The sequence below is a fragment of the Pelodiscus sinensis genome, unplaced genomic scaffold (assembly GCF_049634645.1).
Source record: "Pelodiscus sinensis isolate JC-2024 unplaced genomic scaffold, ASM4963464v1 ctg70, whole genome shotgun sequence".
Classification (NCBI taxonomy): domain Eukaryota; kingdom Metazoa; phylum Chordata; order Testudines; family Trionychidae; genus Pelodiscus; species Pelodiscus sinensis.
The window spans coordinates 215,961-239,601 of record NW_027466028.1 but is presented as its reverse complement, the minus strand read 5'-3'; the positions used below and the strand labels follow the sequence as shown (position 1 = coordinate 239,601).

Below are 23,641 nucleotides of genomic sequence, written 5' to 3'. Positions count from 1 at the left end.
TTCCCTGCCGGGAGCGGCCGCGTCACGCCCAGGTTTTACACTCAGAACCGCTGCAGCAAAAGGGGCCCGGCCCACGAGCTGCCCAGACCAGAGGAGCCTGGGGGGCCGGGAGCGGACCAGCCCGGAGGGCCCCGGGGCCAGGAACTGCCCAGCCCGGAGGGGCCAGGAACTGCCCAGCCCGGAGGGCCCCGGGGCCGGGAGCGGACCAGCCTGGGGGGCCGGGAACTGCCCAGCCCGAAGGGCCCCGGGGCCGGGAGCGGACCAGCCTGGGGGGCCGGGAACTGCCCAGCCCGGAGGGCCCCGGGGCCAGGAGCGGCCCAGCCCGGAGGGGCCGGGAGCGGCCCAGCCCGAAGGGCCCCGGGGCCAGGAGCGGCCCAGCCCGGAGGGGCCGGGAACTGCCCAGCCCGGAGGGCCTGGGGCTTGGGCCTGGGGCTTAGCCCTGGCAGGAGTTGAGCCCTGTCTCGGGCTTTGGGCTGCAGAATTCCTGCCCCCGAGGGCCTCCTCGCTGTCATTTGTTGGGTTTTTTGGGGGGAGGGGTCTAAATGGCTCCTCTTCCCTCTGTGCCCTTGGCTGGTGCTTCACTTCCGAGCTGATCCCTCCCCAGTTCAGGATGCTCCTTTGGGCTCCCGGGTCTGCGCCTCCGGCATGGCGAAGAGCAACACGTTGTTACGTAAGACTGAACCCAGGCGCTTTCTGAATGGGACGGGGCTGGTCTAATAGGTCTCGTTTGCCCCCCCATGCTGGAGCCGGGGGCTTGGTGGGTCTCACATCATGGTCCAGTCCCGTGGAGCGAAGCGGCAGCTGCCAGGCGCGGGCGCTGGGGATTGGGAATGTGCCAGGAGAGGGCAAGTCCCCGGGCGCGGGCAGATGGGAGGAGGGGCCGTGTTTTTAGGGATGAGCTCATGCGGGTCGCCCTCCCCAAGCATGACACGTTTACACACAGACACTCACTGCCTAGCGCCGCTGCTGAAGAATGGCGGGATTCAGCCCGGCTGCCCATCTGGGCCCGGCTCAATCGGCCGCTTTGTTTCTCTCGCTGTACGTCTGCCCGGCAGAAGGGTTCTGTGTCGCTTTCCACCAACCCAAGCGGGCCCAGAGGAGAGGTTCCCTCGCCCACCTTGGCTCTGGTATCCTGGGACCACTGCTGAGCACCTGCCAGGGAGAACCCTCTGCCCCCTGCACTCTGGTAGGGGCAGAAGGGTGTAGGGGGGGAGGGGGAAGGGATGAAAGAAAAGGGACACGATGAGAGGCGGGTAGCAGAGAGCTGCCAGACCGGACTGTCATTCACCCTGTGCACAGGATCTCGGCATGGCGTGGCAGGGACTTAGTGTCCCGAGAATGGCGGGTTCTCCCCAGACTCTGGTGCCGGATCAGAGAGCACTGAGCTTGGAGACAGGGTCCCTCTGTCGCCACCGGGTGCTGCTTGGATCAGAGTTGGCGGGGGAATGCCTGGGGGTGGGCAGAGGAGACCACCGTGGAGTCAGACTGTCAGTCCTGGTCAAAGGGGACTTGTGAAGGCAGCGGCTGGCCAGTGCGAATTGGTGACCAAGGAGAGAAACAATGCTAGAAACGGAGGACACGTGTCAATGGCAGAGTGGTGCTGGGGGCCCAGGAGTCCTGGCTCCCCTTCCTTGGTTCACCCCTTGGGGCGCACATCTTCCTGGGGCCTGGCAGGGACTCCTGACCTGCGGGCTCACCAGTGGAGCCAGGGAACAGGAGGTGACCTGCTAGAACTAGAACTCCCCCGGCCGTGTTACTGTCTCCTGCTCCATGAGCTGTTGCTAGAGGCCGTGTGTGCTGGGTCTTCCCCCCCACCCTCTGCTCTGCACACGGTGGTGCCACGTCCGCGTCCCCTGCAGGGGCTGGCGCGGGGGCACGCTGCTGTGGCGCGGAGGAGGGGGCTGCTTTGTGTCAAAGCGCTTCCCCCGGGAATGAGGATCCGCTGCAGGTGGGTTCACGCCTCACCTCGAAACTCAGAAGCCGGGCACCCGGCACTCTGCCACATGTCACGCTGGCAGCCGGCTGAGCGCACCAGGGCTCACAACGGAGCTCCAGGATCTGCCCAGCAGGGCTCGTACCAGGATCCTCGCTGCGGGGGACTGAGCGTGGCAGGTGTCCGCCCAGCCACAGCTGGGGGCAGGCGGCACATCCTAGGGCGGTAGGATGGGGCTACATGGGCCCATCCCCACCCCAGGGCTGTCGGCCTCTGGGCTCAACCAGATCCAGGAACCTTCGCAGCTACTCAGGCCTCCTTGCGGGTGGTGTCTGTGCCAGGTCTTGGGCTGGGGCTGTGAGACACCGTTCTGCAATCAAGCAGCCCCGGCAGCCTTCGCTGGGGGCAGGCGAACGTCCTCTGATCAGGCTGTCCTAGCCTTCCTTCCCAGGCCTGGCTTGGAGTGTGCGACACCCGGTCCCAACAGGGTCTGGAGATTCCCTGCTAATCCCTCGGGATTCTCCCGGCTGCGCCCCTCACAGCCAGGGATGGAGCCACATGGGACCCTCCCCCAAGTTCCAACCAAGATAGGGGGGCAGCCGCCTGATGGCTGCTCTGTCTCTAGCAGTGAATGGCTCAAACGGACCCTTCAGCTACATCTCACCTCTCCCCATGGGAGCATCCCCTGTCCTCCGCTCACGCTGCCCTCGGAGTCAGGATCACCCCACAGAGGGCAGCCCGGTTTGCACTGTTAGGGCTGCTGGGCCCAGCAGAGAGGTGGCTGGGTGATCGGACCAGCCTGGTCCAGTGCCGAGTCCAGATTGGCACGGGCACAGCGCCACCAGCTCAGCATGGCCTTCTGCCTGACACCGGCTTCTGCCCCATTCACTCCACTGAGTTCCTTGGGGGAGACCCATGCGCTTCCAGGGAACATTCCCAAGGCACCTGCCCAGAGCTCAGGTGTCTGGATTTGGGAATGGGCCGGTGAGGTTAACTCCTGCCGCACGGAGCAGGGAAAGGCAAGTTCCCCCCACCCCATGTGACTCATTGTTGCTTGGCCCCAAAGGAATGAAACCGATGCTCCGGCAGCTGCTAAGCTGAGACCAGGCGTGTTCATTTCACGTGCAGCCCATTAGATTCCCAAGAGTGGGGGCAGGCTGGCTGGAGGGGTGTAGGGCCTGACAGCCGGACCCCAGCAGAGAGGCTGGCTGGGGACATGCAAGCAGCCTGCTTCCCTTGGGAACGTGGCGCCCATGTGGCTTTGGGGAGGGGTTACGTCAGCCCTGGGGCCTTTCGAAGCCAGGGGCTGGGGGGGGAAGCTGATCTGGGGGCCTGTCGCTGCATCAGGTCAGAAATGGATGCTGGGTCTCTGCTCTGAGGAGTTCACAGACCATCAGTGCAGGGGCCTGCTGCGCCTGGAGGCCTGCCCCCAGCACACAGGGGCGCCAAGGCCGGGCAAACCAGCCTTTTCAGAACCCCCCGCAGCAGCAGGGGCGGGTTGGGTGGGCCTGCTTTGCCCCTGGGTGGAAGGGAAGCGGGTTGGCCGGTTCACACTTGGCTCCGGCTATTTTGGGCCACCTACGGGCCTCTCAAGAGGGGCCTCTTGGCAGGGGCAGAGCTGGGGATGCCCTGCAGCATCTCATAGCGCTATAGACGCTCGGGATACCGGTTAAATGGTTAACTCGTGAGCCGGTAACCACGTGTCTTACCAGCATCCTTAGGGGGGTAACTGGTTAACTGGTGGGCCTGGCCCATGGGAGCAGCCTCTGCCCATAGCGGCCTGGCTGGCAGGACGCTGGCAGCAGTGGGGCTGGAGTAGCCTCCAGCCTGTGGGGTCAGAGCAGCCCCTGCTGCAGCCGTCCCAGACCCGGATCCAATAAGACCCCCACCCCAGTTGCCCTGACCCCGCCAGTTATCGTTTAACTGGTTGTCGAACCGGTTAGCTGTTTAGATCAAAATGTACATCCCTGATAGGTCCTGGGCTGGTGGAAGGGCCCACTGGCCGCCTCGCTGCCTCCCATCCGGATCTGCCTCCCCTCTGCTCCCCCACCAGCTCAGATCCCTGACAGCTGCTGTGGGCTGGGGGGAGAGGCGGGGGCTCCCACTGCTTCCTTATTGTTCTCCCGCTCCAGTGTTGCCATGGCAACCAGGGAATTAGCATCCCCTTCCTACTGGCAGCTTGTCGGAGGCCCAGTTTCCTCTGAGCAGTGAGGCCTGAGAGGATGCAGGCCTGGGATGGCTCCTGGCTCCGGGGCCCGGCAGCTACTGGGTGCCAACTGTCCCTTCTGCAGCTGCTGGCGTGGGGCCCGGGTTCGGGGAGAGGCGAGAGCATCACAGGGTCTGTGTCCGGCCGCCTGGCGGGACATGGGCGATGGGCCCCAGCTCTTCGCTGCCATGAGGGGGCGCTGGGTAGGCGAGGCCTCATCTAGGGCTGCCTGCGCCAGGGTCCTGAGCCAACTGGATTCTTTGGTGCCCTCTTGAGTTCTCCAGTCCCAGGAGGCCGGCACGGCTGTGGGCCTTTCAGGGCATGTGCTCCCTCCAGCACTGCAGGGGTTAATGCCATTCCAGTAGTAATTCCACTCCCCCCCCCCCCCCCCCCCCGCAGGATTATAGGGAAACAACTACAGATAAAGTTCCTGTCCTCTCCCAGCAGGGAGCACTGTGGGGGGGGGATGATGCTGGAGAGCTGGCTGTGGGTGCAGGGTGCTCCCAAGCACTGTAGTCCTAGGCTCTCCCAGCAGGGGGTGCTGTGTGTGTGCTGTGTGTGGGGGGGGGCATGGTGCCGGGGAGCTGGCTGTGTGTGCAAGGTGCTCCCAAGCACTCCAGTCCCAGGCTCTCTCAGTAGGGGGTGCTGTGTGTGTGGGGGGGGGCATGGTGCTGGGGAGCTGGCTGTGGGTGCAAGGTGCTCCCAAGCACTGCAGTCCCAGGCTCTCCCAGTAGGGGGTGCTGTGTGTGTGGGGGGGGGCATGGTGCTGGGGAGCTGGCTGTGGGTGCAGGGTGCTCCCAAGCACTGTAGTCCCAGGCTCTCCCAGTAGGGGGTGCTGTGTGTGTGGGGGGGGGTATGGTGTTGGAGAGCTGGCTGTGGGTGCAGGGTGCTCCCAAGCACTCCAGTCCCAGGCTCTCCCAGTAGGGGGTGCTGTGTGTGGGGGGGGGGCATGGTGCTGGGGAGCTGGCTGTGGGTGCAAGGTGCTCCCAAGCACTCCAGTCCCAGGCTCTCCCAGTAGGGGGCGCTGTGTGGGTGGGGGGGGCATGGTGCTGGGGAGCTGGCTGTGGGTGCAGGGTGCTCCCAAGCACTGCAGTCCCAGGCGCTCCCAGCAGGGGGCGCTGTAGAGGACGGCGTAGGCGTGAGGGGGCGGGTGTGGTGGTGGGAGCGCCCCGCTGCTCCTGCTCCAGACTCACGCTGCAAACATCCCTCCCTCCTGAGCACAAAGCCCAGTTCCATCAGCCTCTCCCGGCCTCCTGCGCATGGAGATGATGCGCCGAGGTCCCCAGGGGGAAGGGCTGAGTGTGGCTCTGAACATGGGCAGCTGGTCCCTACGGGCCATCTCTTTCTCTCTCCCTCCCTCTCCTCCGGCGGTAGGATGGCGTTCCTCCCTGGGCCCTGATGGGCCAGGAATCCGGCCAGGACCTGCATGCCCCCAGCAGGGGCACAGTCAGAGTTAGACTGCCTGCACCCTGGGCTACAGGCTCCCTGACTTTATGGGGAAGAGTCCCTTGCTAAAATTTTTCCTTGGTGTCCTGTGTCCCCCCTGGCCAGCTCTGCGCCCTCCCCTGCCCCTCTGAGTGTCTGACTTTCAGCCTTTCCTCTCTTTGCAGATCCCTGTGTGTGTGTGCTGGTTCAGAGGAGCCCTCACCAGCTGACTCCCCAGCTGCCAAGATGCCTGTGGCTGCCACCAGCTCCGACTTGGGTAAGAAATGCCCCGTCCGGGCTGGAATTGGGAAATGTCACCCATCCTCTGCATGGCTTTGGGGGCACAAGGCACCCTCAGTCTGTGCCCATGCCTCTTGGGTAGCTGCCCACTGGAGACTGTCCAGGCTGCCAAGTTTGCACTCAGAGGAGCTCTTGGATGTGAGAATCAGCTGGTTTGACCAATCCCGTCCCTATGGCCTAAATCAATGGAGATTGCCTGTCTCCTAGAGCTGGAAGGGACCTTGAAGGGTCATGGAGTCCAGTTCCCTGCCTTCACAGCAGGACCAAGTACCATCCCTGACAAACTTTTGCCCCAAGTGGCCTCTGCAAGGATTGAACTCACAATCCTGGGTTTAGCAGGCTACTGAGCTACCCCTCCTCCTAGAACTGCGGTGTCCATCCAGTTTTGAAGCAAGTGGCAACTGCTATAGCGAACTAGCCACACTCAACTGGCCAAATAGCCACATGTGGCTAGTGGCTGGCGTGCTGGACACCACGGTGCTAGAAGGAGGCAGAGCTGTGAGATTGCCCCGTAACAGAGCACCAGTTCCCTTGGTCTTTCACCGCCTTGTCCCTTGGATTGGCTGGCTGGCTTGGCGGGCGCATGGCTAATGAGCGGGGAGATGGGAAAGGACCCCCGGAGCTTTGTAAGCCCGTTGGATGGGGCTGGCCTTGCGCCTGAGAGCTCGTTTGCTCCTTGCCCCGGAGGAGTAGCTGGTGGGGAACGGAGGGGACAAGAGCCCAAGTACGAGGAGGGCTCAGTGGTTAGCGCTCTGACCTGAGAGACGGGAGCCTTGTGTCTCTGCTACAGACTCTGCGTGGCCTTGGGCTAGTCACGTAGGGCCAGATTTGTAAAGGACTGTCGGTGCCTAACAGCGACTGGCGAACCTTTCAGAGTCCTGGCCAGCTCTGTCTCCGCTCCCCTTGTGGAAGGGGCTAGGAGGATAATCCCCCAGGGATGCTGAGGCAGTGAGAGGCCGCGGGAAACTAACGACCTGACTTCCGCACTGGGAGCGGTGGGGTTGGGCCATTCAGACGGGGGCGCCCTGGCTTGGAGTGTGGGCAGGGTGCCCGGCCGTGCTGAATGCTCCCCCATGAGGTGACGTGGATGGGCTGGAGGGCTGGGTCAGGAACGCGTCCGCGGTAGGGGGTGAGGGGCCCTGAGCCCCGCTGCCTCCCCTTAAAGGGGTAGGGGGATGCGGCTGGCAGGAGCTGGCAGGTTTTGGCTGAGAGATGGAGGCTGGATCTGTAGGGGCCCTGGCTTCCCTGTCATCTGGGCAGGCAAAGATCACTCCCCTCCACCCGCTCCCTAGGAGGCTGGTACTGACCGACAGCAGGGCCTGCTCTCTGGTGTCTATGGCAACGCAGCTCATTAGCTTGCAGAAATTAACGAGGTTCTGGGCTGTGCGGTACAGAGCCATCTCCCGGGCTGGAGAGTGTTACCGCCCGGGCGGGGGGCAGAAGGGGCCCAAGGGAGGGGCAACGAGATGGGGAGTGGGGAAAGGCTTGGGGTGAGTAACAGGGACCGGGGGATGGGCAGTTGGAGGGAGGATGTGCATGTGGGGCTGCCCCACAGTCCAATCCGGCGCCTGATTCTCCAAAAAGCCCAGGGCTCTCCCCCCCCCCCCCACAGGCCGCCACACACGCTGCGCCCTGGAATGTGGGAATGGGAACAGTCTCCCCTTCTGGACTGGCTGCACCCCTGGCTCTGGGTGGCGTCTTCTCCCTCGCAGGCTTGCTGCCTGGGAAATGCAAAGGGGCGTGCACGCGTGTGTGTGCACAGTGTGTGTGCACAGTGTGTGCGTGTGTGCACAGTGTGAGTGTGTGCACAGTGTGTGTGCGTGCGTGTGTGCATGTGTGCACAATGTTCATGTGTGCGTGTGTGTGCGCGTGTGTGCAAAGCTTCTGCTCCTACCTGCCCACCTCCGAGCTGTTTACCATGTAATTAAACCTCTTCTTTGTAGCTGGGGATGACACTGCAGGGCGGGCAGGAGTCCTGGGGCTGGGCTCTAAGCTAGTCAATGGCACCTGGCCCATGGCCTGGACATGTGGCTTGGGGAACAGGTGGGCACACGCTTGCGAGCGCACGGCTGCGCGCCTGAGCCGGGGCGGTGGTGGTGCGAGCGCACGGCTGCGCGCCTGAGCCGGGGCGGTGGTGGTGCGAGCGCACGGCTGCGCGCCTGAGCCGGGGCGGTGGTGGTGCGAGCGCACGGCTGCGCGCCTGAGCCGGGGCGGTGGTGGTGCGAGCGCACGGCTGCGCGCCTGAGCCGGGGTGGGAATGGGGGTGCCTGAGCGGGAGGGTGGGGGTGGAGGGTGGAACCAGGGCAGTATTTGAATGAGAGCCCTGACTCGGATCCGGCAGGTACTGTGGTAGGGGGTCGGGAGGGGGCACTCTCTCGTCAGTCATCACTGACCCCCAGGGAGCTTTGTTAGGGGCCCTGTGCCTTTGTACGGATTCTGGTACCTGAGCCTGGTGCTGGGAGCAGGGTGGGTGTCTGGCCAAGAGGCTGCTGCTCCCCCTAAAACCCACATCTGAGCTCCTGGCCACTTGTGCTCCTCCAGGGACAGGGCCTGTGTTCGCTTTGCAAAGCGTGGGGTGTTCCCTGGGCCCTCAGACTGCAGACGACTCCATCTGCCCCCAGCGTGCTGCTGCTGGTGGAGCTGACCACCAGGAGCTGGGTTCCACCCCAGCGCTGGCCGCATCGCGGTGGCTGTGTTGTGCACACAGGGTTGCTTGGGGTGAAACAGCTGGAGAAGCACAGAGGGCTGGAGGGGGGTTTCGGGGCCGCTATAAAACAAGGCAGAACAGTCTGGAAGTCAGGCCCAGCCCTGGGGCTTCGGGGAGCCCTCCTCTACCAGATGCCTGTCACTTGGTGTCTCTGGGCCTCCGTGCCCCAGGGTTGGAGTGGGGAGGATGGGGTCAGAGGGATCAGATAGGGGGTGGTGGGTGGGAAGGGGGCCTGGCAGGGGGGCAGGAATAATTGGGGCCAGGCTGGGTGGGGTAGGGAGGGGATGGGGATGGGGCTGCGAGGGAGAGTGGGGGATTTTGGGCTGAAGAGGCTCCGGATGGGGGGGGGGAAGTGTCATTCTCCCTCCTCCCCCCGCTGTCCCTTTAAATGTTTTATTCCATCCTGGCTTAACAGTAATCCCTCCCGCTGCCATGGCAACGGGGGAGCGCTGGAGCCGTTGCCAATGCCTGTCTTAAAGGGGTTAAGGCAGCGGCCAACAGTCGAGCGGGATCTGCTGGGGATCTGGGATCCTGTTGGGTCTGGCCAAGCGCCAGCACTTCAGCTGCCCCCCCCCAGTGCTGCTCAGCTCCTGCCCTGTGCAGGGACCCAAGGGGGCGCCCCCACCCTGTGTTCTATCCACCCAACGGGGGGGGGGGGGGGGACGGCACAGGGCTTGGGATGCAGGGGTTTGCTGGCTGCTCTAGGGAGTGGTGCAGGGCCGGGGCAGGGGGGAGCCTGCCTCAGCCCCCCTGCACCCCCACCCAGGAGCCCCCTGAGGGCAGCAGGGCCCAGCTGGAGCCGGCTCCGAACCCCTGCCCCAGTCCTGAACCCCTCCTGCACCCTAAGCCCCTCCCCCAGGCTCCGCTCAGAGCCCTCTCACAGGGCAAATCCCTGAGCCCAACCCGTGGCCCCTGCCTGCTGGAAGGGAGGGAGGACGGGGTGAGCAGGGGCGGGGCCTCGGGGAGGAGGCGGGGCCAGGGGATTTGGGTGGAGGTAGCTCCTGGATCACGCTTACATTCAAAAAGTGATCTGGTGCTTCCAGAGGCTGGAGAGCCCTGGGTTAAGGCATCAGTGCCCCGTCCCTGGGGAGGGACTCGGGGCTGGGGGGGGGGGGCTGCAGTGGGCAGGCAGTGTTAATAGGCTGCACCAGCCCCTCTTCTCTCCCTGTCCTTATGCCCCTGCTGGCAGGAAAGGGTTAATAAATCAGGGCGGGGCACCTGGCTTGCCCCCTGCCCCACTAGAAAGGGGCAGGCGGAGCAGAGCCCGGTCTGCAGGCTGATTGGGCAGGGCTTAGGCTGAGCTGGGCACAGGGGCCCTGGGAGACAGGGGTGTGGAGCTGCGGAGGCCTTGTGATGGCCTGTGTGTGTGTGTCTGTGTTTGGGCACCATGTGGAGCTGCGGTGGTCAGTGTGATCGTGTGTGTGTGTGTGTGTGTGTGTGTGTGTGTGTGTGTGTGTGGGCACGGGGGCCAGTGTGACCATGCAGGTGTACATATGGGGGGGTCAGTGTGATCAGGTGTGTGTGTGTGTGTGTGTGTGTGTGTGTGTGTGTGAAGGCACAGGGGCCAGTGTGACCATGCAGGTGTACATCTGGGGGGGGTCAGTGTGATCAGGTGTGTGTGTGTGTGTGTGAAGGCACGGGGGCCAGTGTGACCATGCAGGTGTACATATGGGGGGGGGGTCAGTGTGATCAGAGCTCTGTGTGTGTTGCATCGCGCTGTGCCCTGTGTGTGTACTGAGAGGGAGTGTGCGTGGGGGTGGGGGTGGAGTTAGTTTCCCAAAGGCTTCCATGCTCCCTGGTGCCCTAGTTAACCCTTTCCCTGCTGCACTTTCCATGGGATGCAGCCAGCCTGGGACCCTGCGCCTCAGCCTCTGGGCCTTGAGTCCTTTGTCCCAGTCGGTCCTTCCATCGGCTGCGGGTGGCATGGGGCTTTGCTGTTTCCGGGTGAGCCCGTTCCTGTGCGCTGCTGGGGGGAGCACCCCGTATCTCCGCTCTCTTGGCTGTGGTGCGGGCGTCTGTCTCCCAGAAGGGGCGCTCCCTGGAAAAACCCCGGGCATGGGGCTGTGGAGTGATGCTACCAACAGTCCGTGCTGGAATTGGGCTGCTTCTCACCGGATCCCCATTTGATACATTGGGAAACTGAGGCACTGGGGAGGAAGTGACTTGCAAAGCCAGGACTAGAACCCAGGCACCCTTATTCCCAGGCTCCCTGCAGGAGCCACTGGGAGACAACTGGCAATAGAGCCCAGGGGCCTATATTTCTAGTCCCCCTCTGTAACCACTAGGCCGTGCTTCCAAGGGACTCTGCTCTAACCACTAGGTAATATGCAGAGCTGACAGTAGGACCCAGGAGTCCAGTTTCTAGACGACTAGTAAGTCCAGCGGGACCACACCTGCCCCCGGGCTACAGCTCCATTCTCTGGCAGGCTTTGCATCGTCCCTCCTGCAGCAGGGCTGGTGGGGTCATAACTTCCCCCGAGGCGGCTGCTCTCGCCCACCTTTGCCATCTGGTGCCAGCGCTGCCTGTGCCAGTCACGCTGGTGCCAGCAGAGCCGTCTGATTGGCTGGCATTTTTGGGAGATGCCTGGTCTTCTCTCAAGCCAGAGGCTTCTACCTCCTCCGCCCTTCCCTGCTGCCGCGTTGCCATTGTTAAAGCTCAGACCCATCCTTCGCCTGGGCGGGCGAGCTGTCAGGGCAGCGGGATCTGGAGCCGGTCGCCGTGGCAGCCAGCTCGGGGACCCGCATCTCAGAGCAGCGGTGCGACAGCCTGTCTCTGAGCATCCCTGACCGCAGCCATGAGCAGCAGCCCCGCCAGCGGCGTCTCCTTGGAGGGGATCTCGCTGGGCTCCTCGGAGGAGTCTGAGCTCCGCAGGGAAGGTAGGGATGTGATGTGGCATGGGGGTGGGGGTGTGTACGTGGGGGGGGGCTGCTTCTGGCATCGGGAGGGGGATTGACCCCCCCTTCCCTGCTGCCTCCCGGGGCCGTGGTCCAAGCTGAGCTGCATGTGAGATGCTGGAGGAGTAGGGGCCTGAAAACAGGAGGCCAGCGACAGAGCAAGTGAGCTGGCTAATCCCCCAGCAAAGGGGCCCCGAGATGGGTGAGGGGAAGGCACTGTGCATGAGCCAGTCCAGTCCCCCAAGGGAACCACGGCTGCCCCCCATTTCCTCTCTGCCCCTTGCCCACCAGAAAAGGGGAATGGGCAGGAAGGATGCTGCGGGCTGGGATGGCAGATGCCTGGAATTTGGCAGATGGAGGGGGTGGGGGCTGGTGCCCATCGTCCCTGGGGTGGAGGACACGTCACGGCTGCTCCCCCTTTGTAGTGGCGCTGCGGACGGGGACAGTTCTGGGGTCTCCCTGTGCCTCTCTTACCCCAGGGTCCTTGTATTGGGAGGGGGGTCAGTGTGAGGCAGAGACCCTGCACTAGGACTTGCCTCTCTCCTCTCCACTGGACTAAAGGGGCTTCTCTGGGAGGGGGCCCTGCTCCACAGGCACTTGCCTCTGCTGCTTGCGACCTAGGAAGCACCAGCCCATGCATGTGCCTGCCCCAGGTGGGGGGCGATTCCCCGTGTGCTCCGCCAGTGGTTTGCGAATGGGCAGATGCCGGGCTGGGAGCAGCTGCCTGGGGAGCGGGGGCGGGGGCGGAGGTGGGGCATCCGAGGGGTCAGCAGGGGAATGGCAGGAGGTGCTGCCCAGGTCAAGGCAGGTGAGGTCCCTAGATGGCTCGGGACTGCAGGTGTCCGCAGAGGCGGGGTGGGGGTCGGGACTGGCCAAGCGTGGGGCTGTGGGTGGGACCGAGGGGCGATGGCAGAGCTGTGTGTAGCGGGGTCCGCAGGACAGCGGTAGCGGAGTATGTAAGAATGGCCACATTGGCTCAGACCAAGGGGCTGTCACGCCCAGGAATAGGGCCGTGTGATCCAATCCACGCTTCTGGCATTTGGCGATTTAGGAACACCCAGAACATGAGGTAGTGTTGCGGACTGCCTTGGCTAATAGCCGTCGGTGAACCTTTCCTTCATGAGCATATCTAATTATTTTCTTAACCTAGTTGTAGGTTTTGGCCTTCACCACATCCTCTGGCAGGGAGTTCCACAGGTTGATCGTGTGACAAAATACTTCATTTTGTTTGTTTTCAATCTGCTGCCTTTACATTTGATTAGGTGACCCCAGTAGGGATCTGAATGGTTAACCAGGAAGCCTCGTGCTTAATGGATGTTCTGGTTAATTGGGAGGGACTGGAGCAACTCCCCGCCCATCACAGGCAGAGGGTGCTCCAGCCCAGCCCAACTGGAATGGTCCCCCCGCCTGTCCCCCTTCAACTGGTTAATCTGTTAACATATTGTTTACCGGTTAACCAGTTAATGGGGATTTTTCATCCCTAATATCCAGCCTTTTGCCTTGGGCCCCAGCAGATCCAGCACCCGCCCTGCTCTCTGTTTTGTTTAGAAACCTGCTTGCAGCCCCGAACTCCCAGTTGGGAGCCACTGGTGGACACTACAGAGTTAGACGGACGCCAGGCAGCTGCTATGGAGAAGTCAACGTCTAACTCGCCAGCAGCACTGCCTGGCCAGCCCGCTCGGTGGTGCAGCCGGGAGGGCCCGCATGGGTGGGCCCTGGCGTTGGGTGGGTGGACAGTGATGGGGGCGGGGTTAAGCCCCAGCCCCGGTGCCCCCACCTGGCTCCCCAGCTGCAGTGCCAGCTGGGGGATTAGCTTCGGTGCCCCCCGTGCCCTGACGAGCGCAGAGCAGGGCAAGCGCTGGGGTACCGGGAGGGCTGCGGAGGGGGCCTGGATGCAAATTGGGGGCCCACCTGTGGCTACGCCCTGGCCCCGACTGAACAGCTTTGCTCCCCGAGTGGCCCGGTGGAGGCCATGTCGGCGCAGACCCTGCGCTGGGGCGTTGTCTCTGGCCTTCTCCATCCCTCTCCTGGTCGCCCCTGCCGTGGGGCTGGGCTTGGCGGTCGCGGCAGTGCAGGCCCTGCGTGGCTCTCAGGAGCCACCCTGCAATTGGGAACCGGCTGGGGCTGCTGTGTGGCCCTGTGAGGGGGTGGGGGCTGCCCCGGGGTTAACCCGTCACCCGCAGCGTTTCACCAGGTAACTTGTTAATGGCAGTTCCCATTCCCCCTCAGGGCCCGCGCCGGAAGCACAAGCCACACCCACGCTGGCGGGACTCGGCTTCACTGTGCCCAGCTGTGACCGGCCCTCCTGGGGGGCTGGCAGCCCGGAGCGTTTGGCTCCTTAGCCGCTTGGGGACCCCCGATTGAAGGTGCTTGTTTGAGAGCCGCTCTGGCCTAGTGAGCCAGGCGGGTGAAGGCGCCGTCGGGCCGGGGAGGGTCTTGCTTCTCCCTGCCATTGAAGCTCAGCTCGGCGTTTGGCCTGGGGCACCCATTGGCCCACGCTGCGGCCGTGCTCGCGATTCTCCCCAGCTCTGTCGTGACACCTTGTCACGCGCTCGCACTTATCACTCGCGTGCATGGGCGGGGGCAGAGCCGCTCCACGTCTCGATGGTCACACTCTGGCCTGTACATTCAGACGCCTGCACACGGATACCTGGGCGCTTGGCTAGGCACATCCCCGCCCAGGCTCAGACACGTGAGCACATGCAGCAACACGCGTGTGCCCTCCTGTGCATACGTCCACCCATTGGCATCATGCAGCCCTGCCATGCAGCAGCACCCTATTGGTGTTAGGTGCTGTACAAACCCAAGGAGAGGCACATGATCCATGCATGTGTGCTTGCACATATGTGCACATGTGCAGTCTCACAACTGCACGGTCCATCCCCGACACTGGGCGTGTCCCCTACCCCATTGGCATGACACAGATGTTTTCCTCACCCTCGTCTCCATAAAACCTCCATATGGTTATTCATGTTACCATAGCAACTGAGATGGGGGATGATCTGCAAACCCCTCATGGTAAAGAGACACAAGGGAAACTGAGGCATGGCCTCGGAGCGTGACTTGCCCAAAGTCGCCCAGCCCTGTAGCTGTGAATAGTGTTCAGGTTTCCAGGATCCTAGTCCAGTGCTCTACCCACTGGATAATGCTGCCTCTGTTCACAGCCGTCTGCTTGCCCCAGCCTCTGCTAAGCAGAGTGGGGTTGGGAAAGGCACTTTGAGGCGATGAATGCAGCCAGCCACGTAGGGAGTAGTCACGTGCTGCTCTGAGTCCCCCTCCTCGTGCAAGTCAGCCCCTTCCCCCCGCTCCCTTGGCTGTTTGTGCCCTCCCCCCTTTTCCTGCCACCTCATCTCCTGGGCATGGGCACAGCCTGTGGCAGCCGCCTGCCCGCAGCCCTGCAGAGCCCTGACTTGGCCACCTCCTCCAGGTCCCCAGCAGGACCCTAAAGGGTCTGATCTTCTGAGCGCCGTCGCCTGGAAGGAGGGCAGCACAGAGCAGTAAACAGCCTCCGGCCTCTCCCCACCAGCCTGGCTGCCCCCCAGCTACACGCTGCTGCTGCGCTCAGTGGCTGGGAGCCAAATCTCTGCATCGTTTCACTTATTAATGAGCTGGGTGGATGGGGCATTCGGGGACAGACGTGCGTCGCTCGCTGCCTCCGTGGCCTGTTTGTGTTTTGGGCACGTGACGGGGGGGGGGGGGGGTTCCAATGAGCTGCTTGGTCTGGGCTGTGGCTCTACAGGCCCCCCCAATTCCACAGATCTCTCCAAATCCAGGATTTCTCCCATGACACCCGCCTCCAGTCCCTGAGGGGGATCTGGCTGAACCCTGGATTTCCTAGCTCACCCCAGGCTCTAATGGGATTCTCACCCCCTCAGCTCTCACGTATCCAGTGTTCCCTCTCATTTTTTTTCGTTCCATGTGCGGATTAAATTGTCTGTGCACCGAGGCATGTGCGGATGTGCACCACCAGTAGAAACACACAAGCTAGCTGTGGGCGCCGGTCTAATCAGCTGGGCGGCATTGGAATCTCTCCGGGTGGCCTCCCGAGTGCCCGGCGAGGGAGCTAGGGCTGTACCACCCTGTGTAATTCGTCTCGGGGTCGCTGTGTTAGCTGGGAACGGAAAAATCTTCAGAACCCGCGAATGGCTCTGCAGCACCTTAGAGACTAACTGGCCGTGTCGAGGGGTCATGAGCTTGTGTGGGAGCAGCCCCCTTCTGAAGCTGCCTTCCTCCCAGGGATCTCGGGCCTTGCGGATTCAGAAAAGCCATTTCTGCATGGGCCGGGGGTCACTTGCTGGGGTCCTCTGGGCATCTCTCACCTGGGCTGTTCCCTGCTGCTGCAGGGGGCTCGGCCACTGGTGGCCCCGCAGCCCCTCCTGGCCTCAGCCTGGAGCTCAGGCTGCTTCATCTGCCTAAAGTGGGACTCCCCCATGGGCGCTGGGCGCCTGCCGTGGCCTGTGCTGGGCAGCGGTCGCACCAGCTGATCTAGGGCAAAGCCGTGAAACTGTGCACCCCTCTGGCCGAAGCTTGTCTCCGAAGGGCTGGGACCCGCGGAGGGGCTGTCACCGAGACCTCCCCGTGTCCCGGTTTGTGTGCCAGAGCCCTGAGCAGCTCGGTGGGCAGCTGTGTGACTGAGTCGTCTCAAGGCGGCCGTGGCGCAGGATGGCGGGAGCCCTGGATCCCTCTGGGAGAGGCTGGGGGGTGGGGAGGAGCCATCCCACGGGGGGCTGGGTTAGGGTTGGGGAGAGCAGACAGTGGGGTTACGTGATGGGATCGGGTCAGGGTATTGCAGGTCCTGTCCGAGGGCTGCTTACAGCCACTGGGGCCTGCGGCCAGGCAGACAGGCCGTATACGAAGGCCTCTGCTGTTCTTTAATTGCCCGGCCACACTACAGAGCTGGGCTGGGCTGGGCTGGGCTGTTTGCCAGGGGCTGGAAATGGGACTCGGTTCCCTGTTCCGTTCACTCCCTCTGGGCCTGGCAGTGGCTGCTGGGTGAGCTGGACCTTGGGTCTGACTCAGCCTGGCCGCTGTGTTCTCGAGGGCATAGACCTTACCTCCTGGCTGTGCCTGACTTCCGCCTCCTGGCTCTTCCTTCTCTCCCCTCCATCTCTTCCTTGCTCTGGGCTGCTCTGGCTTTCACCTGCCCTCTTCTCTTCCTCCTCCCCCCAGCCATGCAGCAGGTCCTGGACAACCTGAGCGACCTGCCCAACTCCACTGGGGCGGCCGACCTGGACCTCATCTTCCTCCGAGGCATCATGGAGAGTCCAATAGTAAGATCCTTGGCTAAGGTACAGTCGCATGGGGTGGCCGGGGAAGCGGCGATGGCCGAGTGTGAACCTGCTATTCCGGATGAAATGCAGCCTCCCTGCCCCCTTCTTCCTGCCTCAGGTGCCTTGGGCTGGGTTCTGCTGCCGCGTGGTCCCTGGCGTTCCCTGCCTGGGCCGCGAGTGGGTTGGGGGGCTGCTGCCAGGCCGGGCTGTCTGACGGGCCCAGCCTGTGCCTGTAGAGAGGGTCAGCGCTTCCCGACTGCGCCCCCTCCCCTCCGGCCCATTGCATCCTGCTGCAGAGTGCACACAAAGCGCCCCACTCTGAGCCGGGGACAGGACCTGGGTGTGTGCGCTGGTGAGGAGTGTCAGCCTGGGAACGCAGGGAGGTGTGACGTGGGTGTAACTGGCAGGAGGCTCTGGGAGCAGGTGCAGGTGTGTGTAGTTACTGTTGGAGGCAGCGCAGGTATGTGTGGTGTGTGTGTGGAGTCTGTATGGGAGAAGTGCTGGATTCCGTGATTGTGAATGTCACTGGCAGATCATTTTGTGCCCTTTTGCGAAGGGTCTGAATGAACAGTGGGCTGTTTGTATGGCTGGTTGTGGAGTGTGTATGAATGTGTTTGTATGTCACAGGTTGTGCTTTTCAGGTTGTCTGCGTGTGCACCAATGAACTTGTGTGTGTGTGCGCGCGCATTAGTTACACTTTGGTGCATGCTAGCTACATTGGTGAGTGGATGTGCACTTGTGCCTAGCTGTACGTTGGCCCTTGTGTGTGTGTGTGCACATGCCTGTGTCTGTAGTCCTAGTGTGTGCCCACGCAGATGTGTACCAGCCCGTAGGGTAGCTCCCGCGCTGGTTCCCAGGACTGCGTGTGTGTGTGTGTGTGTATGTGTGTGTGTGTGTGTGCCTTCCTGCATGCCGGCTACAGCCTGTGTGTTTATTCGCTCGCCCGTATGTTGGTTCCAGTGTGTGGGCGTAAGTCTGGGTGTGACACAATTATTTTTAGAACCCTCGTGTGCATTGCTCCCTTGGGTGCCCTAGCAGCAGCCTCCCACCCTGCCAGCCCCCGTCACTGGCACCAACCTAAGGAGGCGAAAGCTGTTAGCTTGCTGGGCTGGGTGAGGAGTGCAATGGGGGCTTGTGGCATTCAGCGGAGGGTGATTTCTGCTCCCCATGGCTACGGCTGCACTGCAGCGCCCCGGCGTCCGGAAGAGCTAGTCCGCGTCTTTTCTGCTCGCTGGTCCGAGGTCCCTGTAACCCTCCCTCCACAAGGAGTGAGGCCATTTCAGAATGGCGATTCATTTCGAAAAGAGCGCTATGTAGACGGCGCCATATGACGAAATAAGCTATTTCAAAGTCACATTGAAATGAGATACACAATTTGCGTAGCTCAAAATTGTGTATCTCATTTCGACCTATGGTGCAGCGCACAAGCACCCTAAGAGGGTTAGTGGCTGGAGGTGTGCATGTGCCCGCCTGTATGTTGGCTCCTCTGTGCGTGCGAGTGCGTACCAGCGCTGTGTGCGTGCGTACCAGCGCTGTGTGCGTGTGCATATGTACCAATGTGCTCTGTGTGTGTGTGTGTGTGTACCAGCGCTGTGTGTGCATGCGAGTGCGTACCAGTGCTGTGTGTGCATGTGTATGCGTACCAGCGCTATGTGTGCGTGCATGCATACCAACCCACTGTGTGTGGTACCAGCGCGGTGTGCGTGCATACATACCAATGCACTGTGTGTGCGTACTAGCGCGGTGTGCATGCGTGCGTATCAATGCACTGTGTGCGCGCGTGGTGTGCGTGTGTGTGTGTGCGCGCGTACCAGCACGGTGTGCATGTGTGCATGTGTGTACCAGCGTGGTGTGCATATGTGTGTGGGTGCTTGGATGGGGTGCATATGTGTGTGGGTGCGTGTGTGTGTGTAGCAAAATGCAGGACAATGTAGCACTTTAAAGACTAACAAGATGGTTTATTAGATGATGAGCTTTCGTGGGCCAGACCCACTTCCTCAGATCAAAAACTTCCTCAGATCAAAAAAAAAAAAAAAAAATGTGTGTGTGTGTGTGTGTGTGTGTGTGTGTGTGCGCGTACCAGCGCAGTGTGCGTGCGTGCATACCAACGCACTGTGTGTGCGCGTGGTGTGCGCATGTGTGTGCGCGTACCAGCACGGTGTGCATGTGTGTACCAGCGCGGTGTGCATATGTGTGTGCACGTACCAGCGTGTGTGTGTACCAGCGCGGTGGGCGTGTGTGTGTGTGCGCATACCAGCGCAGTGGGCGTGTGCGCGTGCGTACCAGCGCGGTGGGCGTGCGTGTGTGTGTGTGTGCGTACCAGCGTGGTGGGCATGTGTGTGTGTGTGCGTACCAGCGCGGTGTGCGTGTGTTGTACCAAATAGAAGCAAGCAGGATCTTATGAGGGGGATAAGGCAAAAAGCCACATTTATTGTAAAAATAATAAAGAATAAAGAAAAGATAGAAGCAAACAATGTTGTTTAACTACTTAACCCTTATACATATAAACATTCATTCATCCATTCATTCAGGTTCTGTGTATTTGTTATAGTTACCAGCCTGGAAGTTGCTTGTGACCGAATACTGGCCAGGTATTCTGTACACAAGTGATGGGAGTGGGGAGCGCAGTCCTGATCAGATGCGCATCTCAAGCTCCTGATGGGCTGGCAGCAGAACCTTGGACTCTGACTCCATAGTCTTTTAGTCCAGTTCTTATAGGAATTTCTTCCTATGCCAGTCTATGGGAATTGCTGCATCATGCTGATGTCCAGGGTGGCTGCCAGGTGCTCGTCAGTGATCTCATCGGGTGGATCTCCAGTACTTGGTTTTCTCCACTTGACACCTTTTGGTTGCACTGGCACCTGACGCCTTCTTCAGCCCTTTGTTGCTGCATTCTCAGGCTGGCACCTCTCAGAACCATTCATTCATCGTCCAAGCACTCTCTCTCTTACGTACATTCCCTGATTAATGTTTCCCAGACAGTATTTGTATAATAATAAAAGTTGTAGTTACAAAAGTTTCTGGGTGGTATTGCTTAAAACATTTTCTGAACGGGCGTCAATTATGTAACAATGCCCTTAGTCAATTACAGGGCTTGGCTCCCATAGCAGAGTTAGTGGCTTGACAATGCATTGTTACAATGTATCTCTGCAATGTCAATTTCAAGCAGCACCTTGATTATATTCTTAACAGTTCTAAGTTACATGACCTAATACATTATATTCTAAAGGGGCAATAATAATAATAAATCGAAACATTTAACAATCTTAACAACTAATAATAATAAGAAGAATTAATAATAAATCTAAACACTTTAAGTTGTGGGGAACAAATTATGGGGAGTCACTTCCATTTGGGGGATTTTTAATACATTGATATGTTATCCCTACACATGCACACATACCAGCGCTATGGGGCGAGGAGGAATGGGGGGCAGGGGCGTACATGGAGGATGCCAGGTGACCTCATCGGCTGCTGTGACAGCTGGCGTGGCCGAGTCTCAGTGGATCCCTCTTCCGCCTGCCCCCTGTTTTAGCCCCAGTGCTGCTGGGCGGGGGGGTGCCCCTCATGCAGACGGACAGGCCCATCCCCTGCCACCCTGCTGGTGCCTGGGGGCAGAGGCTGGAGTATTGAGCCCCACGGGACGGGATGTTTGTGTTGCAGGGCAGGGGCAGGGCTGGTTCAGCATCACAAGCCCCCTCCCGTCTTTTCCTCTCTGCCCAGGGCTCAGTGCGGCAGGGGGCTTGGCAGAGCAGGTCAGGGCTCAGTGCGGCAGAGCAGGGCCGGGAAGGGCTGGGCTCAGTGTGGCAGAGCAGAGGGCAGGGCAGGGCTCAGTGCGGCAGGGGGCTTGGCAGAGCAGGGCAGGGCAGGGCTCAGTGCGGCAGAGCAGGGCAGGGCAGGGCTGGGCTCAGTGTGGCAGAGCAGAGGGCAGGGCAGGGCTCAGTGCGGCAGGGGGCTTGGCAGAGCAGGGGACAGAGCAGGGCAGGGCTCGGGAGGGCAGGGCAGGGGCAGGGCTCTGCAGCCGGGGGCCCAGGCAGAGGCAGGTTAACGGGGTCTGTTTGTGTTTCTAATCCCCTGCCACAGGCTCACGAGCGGCTGGAGGAGACCAGGCTGGAGGCCGTGAGGGACAACAACGTGGAGCTGGTGCAGGAGATCCTGCGGGACATCACCCACATCGCCGGGAGCAACAGCACGGCCGCCGAGCTGGCCTGCATCCTGCAGGAGCCCCACTTCCAGGTGCTGCCCGGGGCACGGGGGGCGGGTGAGCTCGTCCCTCCGACTGTGTCCACGTGGCTCTGGCTGGAGCCTGGGGTCAGGCGGGGGGCTGGCCAGGGTCATGCCCGTAGCCGTGTGCGTGTGGTGGGGGGTCTGGGGGGCAGGGAGGGGGGCTGGCCAGGGTCGTGCCCGTAGCCGTGTGCGTGTGGTGGGGGGTCTGGGGGTCAGGCGGGGGGCTGGCCAGGGTCGTGCCCATAGCCGTGTGCATGTGGTGGGGGGGTCTGGGGGTCAGGCGGGGGGCTGGCCAGGGTCGTGCCCGTAGCCGTGTGCGTGTGGTGGGGGAGGTCTGGGGGGCAGGGAGGGGGGCTGGCCAGGGTCGTGCCCGTAGCCATGTGCGTGTGGTGGGGGAGTCTGGGGGGCAGGGAGGGGGGCTGGCCAGGGTCGTGCCTGTAGCCGTGTGCGTGTGGTGGGGGGCCTGGGGGGCAGGGAGAGGGGCTGGCCAGGGTCATGCCCGTAGCCGTGTGCGTGTGGTGGGAGGTCTGGGGGGCAGGGAGAGGGGCTGGCCAGGGTCGTGCCCGTAGCCGTGTGCGTGTGGTGGGAGGTCTGGGGGGCAGGGAGGGGGGCTGGCCAGGGTCATGCCCGTAGCCGTGTGCGTGTGGTGGGGAGTCTGGGGGGCAGGGAGAGGGGCTGGCCAGGGTCTTGTGCGTTTGCCAGGAAGAGGGGGCTCTAGCTGGCTCCTGCCGCAGTGTGGACGATGTCACTTTGCCCAGGAGGGGGTAGGGCGACGGGACGCGCTCCTGGGTTCAGGGGTCCGTTGGGCAAATGGCTCCCCAGAACCAGCCCCTGGGGGCTCCCGGTCTGGGCTTCAGACACCAGGCCCCCGGGCACCCAGGGAGTCTGGGGAGGGAACAGCTCTGTGAGCTCAGCAGCCCCTGCCGGGAGCCGGTGAGGCCTCGTCAGCTCGAGCCCGGCTGGGATGGAGCCGGGAGTGCCGGTCTGGTTCCTGTTTGCTGGCGGAAAGCCCCTTCTCTCCTGCTAACATCCCTCCTGTGGGCTCTCAGTCTCTGCTGGAAACCCACGACTCGGTGGCCTCCAAGAGCTACGAGACGCCTCCGCCCAGCCCCCTCCTGGATCCCATGTTCAACAACCAGCCGGTGCCGCCGGACGCCGTGCGCATGGTGGGGATCCGCAAGACCGCCGGGGAGCACCTGGTGAGCCGGGGGCGGGGGCAGCGGCCGGGCAGGGGGCACCCCCCATGGCAAGGGCGTCCTGGGCATTCCCAGCTCTCCAGGATGGGCCTGGCCCCTTCGCCCCCAGCTCCGTCTGCGCAGCAGGCTGGGGAGCCCGCTTTGGGGTCCTTCGGCAGCCCCCCCCCAGAGCCACCCTGGCCTCCCCTCCCCCTCCGGCAGGGCATCAGTGCCGCTCTATTAATCACTCTGTGGCAGGCTGGGTGAGGGGCCAGCGCTCTGCATCACCGCAGGGAGGGGTCGGGACTGGGCAGGCTACGGGGTGTGGGGGGGAGGAGGCGGGGGTGCTCTGTGAGGGGAGGAGTTTGGAAGATGGGAGTATGGGGATGGGGCTCTGGGGGGCCAGAGGCTTTGGGAAGCTATGTAGGTGAGGGGAGGAGATGTATTGGGCAGAGATGTGAGGGAGGGGATGTGTGGGGCTAGAGGTGTGGGGGGAGGAGACAGGAGGGTGAGGATGTGTGGGGATGGGGATGTGTGGGGTGGAGACAGGAGGATGGGGATGTGTGGGGATGGGGATGTGTGGGGAGGAGACAGGAGGATGGGGATGTGTGGGGAGGAGACAGGAGGATGGGGATGTGTGGGGATGGGGATGTGTGGGGAGGAGACAGGAGGATGGGGATGTGTGGGGATGGGGATGTGTGGGGAGGAGACAGGAGGATGGGGATGTGTGGGGATAGGGATGTGTGGGGAGGAGACAGGAGGATGGGGATGTGTGGGGATGGGGATGGGGGGAGGAGACAGGAGGATGGGGATGTGTGGGGATGGGGATGTGTGGGGAGGATACAGGAGGATGGGGATGTGTGGGGATGGGGGGAGGAGACAGGAGGATGGGGATGTGTGGGGATGGGGATGTGTGGGGAGGAGACAGGAGGATGGGGATGTGTGGGGATGGGGATGTGTGGGGAGGATACAGGAGGATGGGGATGTGTGGGGATAGGGATGGGGGGAGGAGACAGGAGGATGGGGATGTGTGGGGATGTGGATGGGGGAGGAGACAGGAGGGTGGGGATGTGTGGGGATAGGGATGGGGGAGGAGACAGGAGGATGGGGATGTGTGGGGATGGGGATGGGGGAGGAGACAGGAGGATGGGGATGTGTGGGGATGGGGCTGTGGGGGGAGGAGGTGTGAGGACATGGGGGGGTGAGGATGTGTGGGGGGGCTGTGACATGCGGGGGCAGATGGGTGAGGGGGGACTCTGGGGGTAGTGTGTGTGTGTGTGGGGGGGGGGGGTGAGCGAATGCGGCACGTTCCCAGCAGGGGTTCCCCACACCGCCACTCTGGGATATGCTGGGGGCCCTTCCCAGAGGCTCTGCCATCACACACAGTCCTCACTAAGCCAGGCCGGGGGGCAGCCCCCTACTGCCCAGCCTTGTCCGGCCAGGAGGTAACCGCTGGCTGGGCTCATCCGCCCCCATGGCTCCACTCCGCCTCCCCCCCTCCTG

At 62.4% G+C, this 23,641-nt stretch overlaps 1 protein-coding gene across 9 annotated transcripts in view; it reads left to right on the top strand.

The window, feature by feature from the left end:
- The window catches only part of MPP2 (MAGUK p55 scaffold protein 2), a 46,893-nt gene that overhangs the window by 512 nt on the left and 22,740 nt on the right, over positions 1-23,641 (top strand). For 3 of the 9 annotated variants that reach the window (XR_012900288.1, XR_012900287.1, XM_075918400.1), the window contains exons 1-5: positions 4,094-4,271; positions 5,750-5,841; positions 16,636-16,754; positions 20,820-20,972; positions 22,013-22,162. Coding sequence is in view for 7 of the 9 variants with exons in the window: in XM_075918400.1 (XP_075774515.1) it covers positions 4,156-4,271; positions 5,750-5,841; positions 16,636-16,754; positions 20,820-20,972; positions 22,013-22,162 (630 nt within the window). In the remaining 2 variants the exon portion in view is untranslated. Of the gene's footprint in view, positions 1-4,092; positions 4,272-4,321; positions 4,343-5,749; positions 5,842-16,635; positions 16,755-20,819; positions 20,973-22,012; positions 22,163-23,641 lie in introns of those variants that run through there. The other 6 variants (XM_075918401.1, XM_075918403.1, XM_075918402.1 and 3 more) reach the window with 6 other exon arrangements.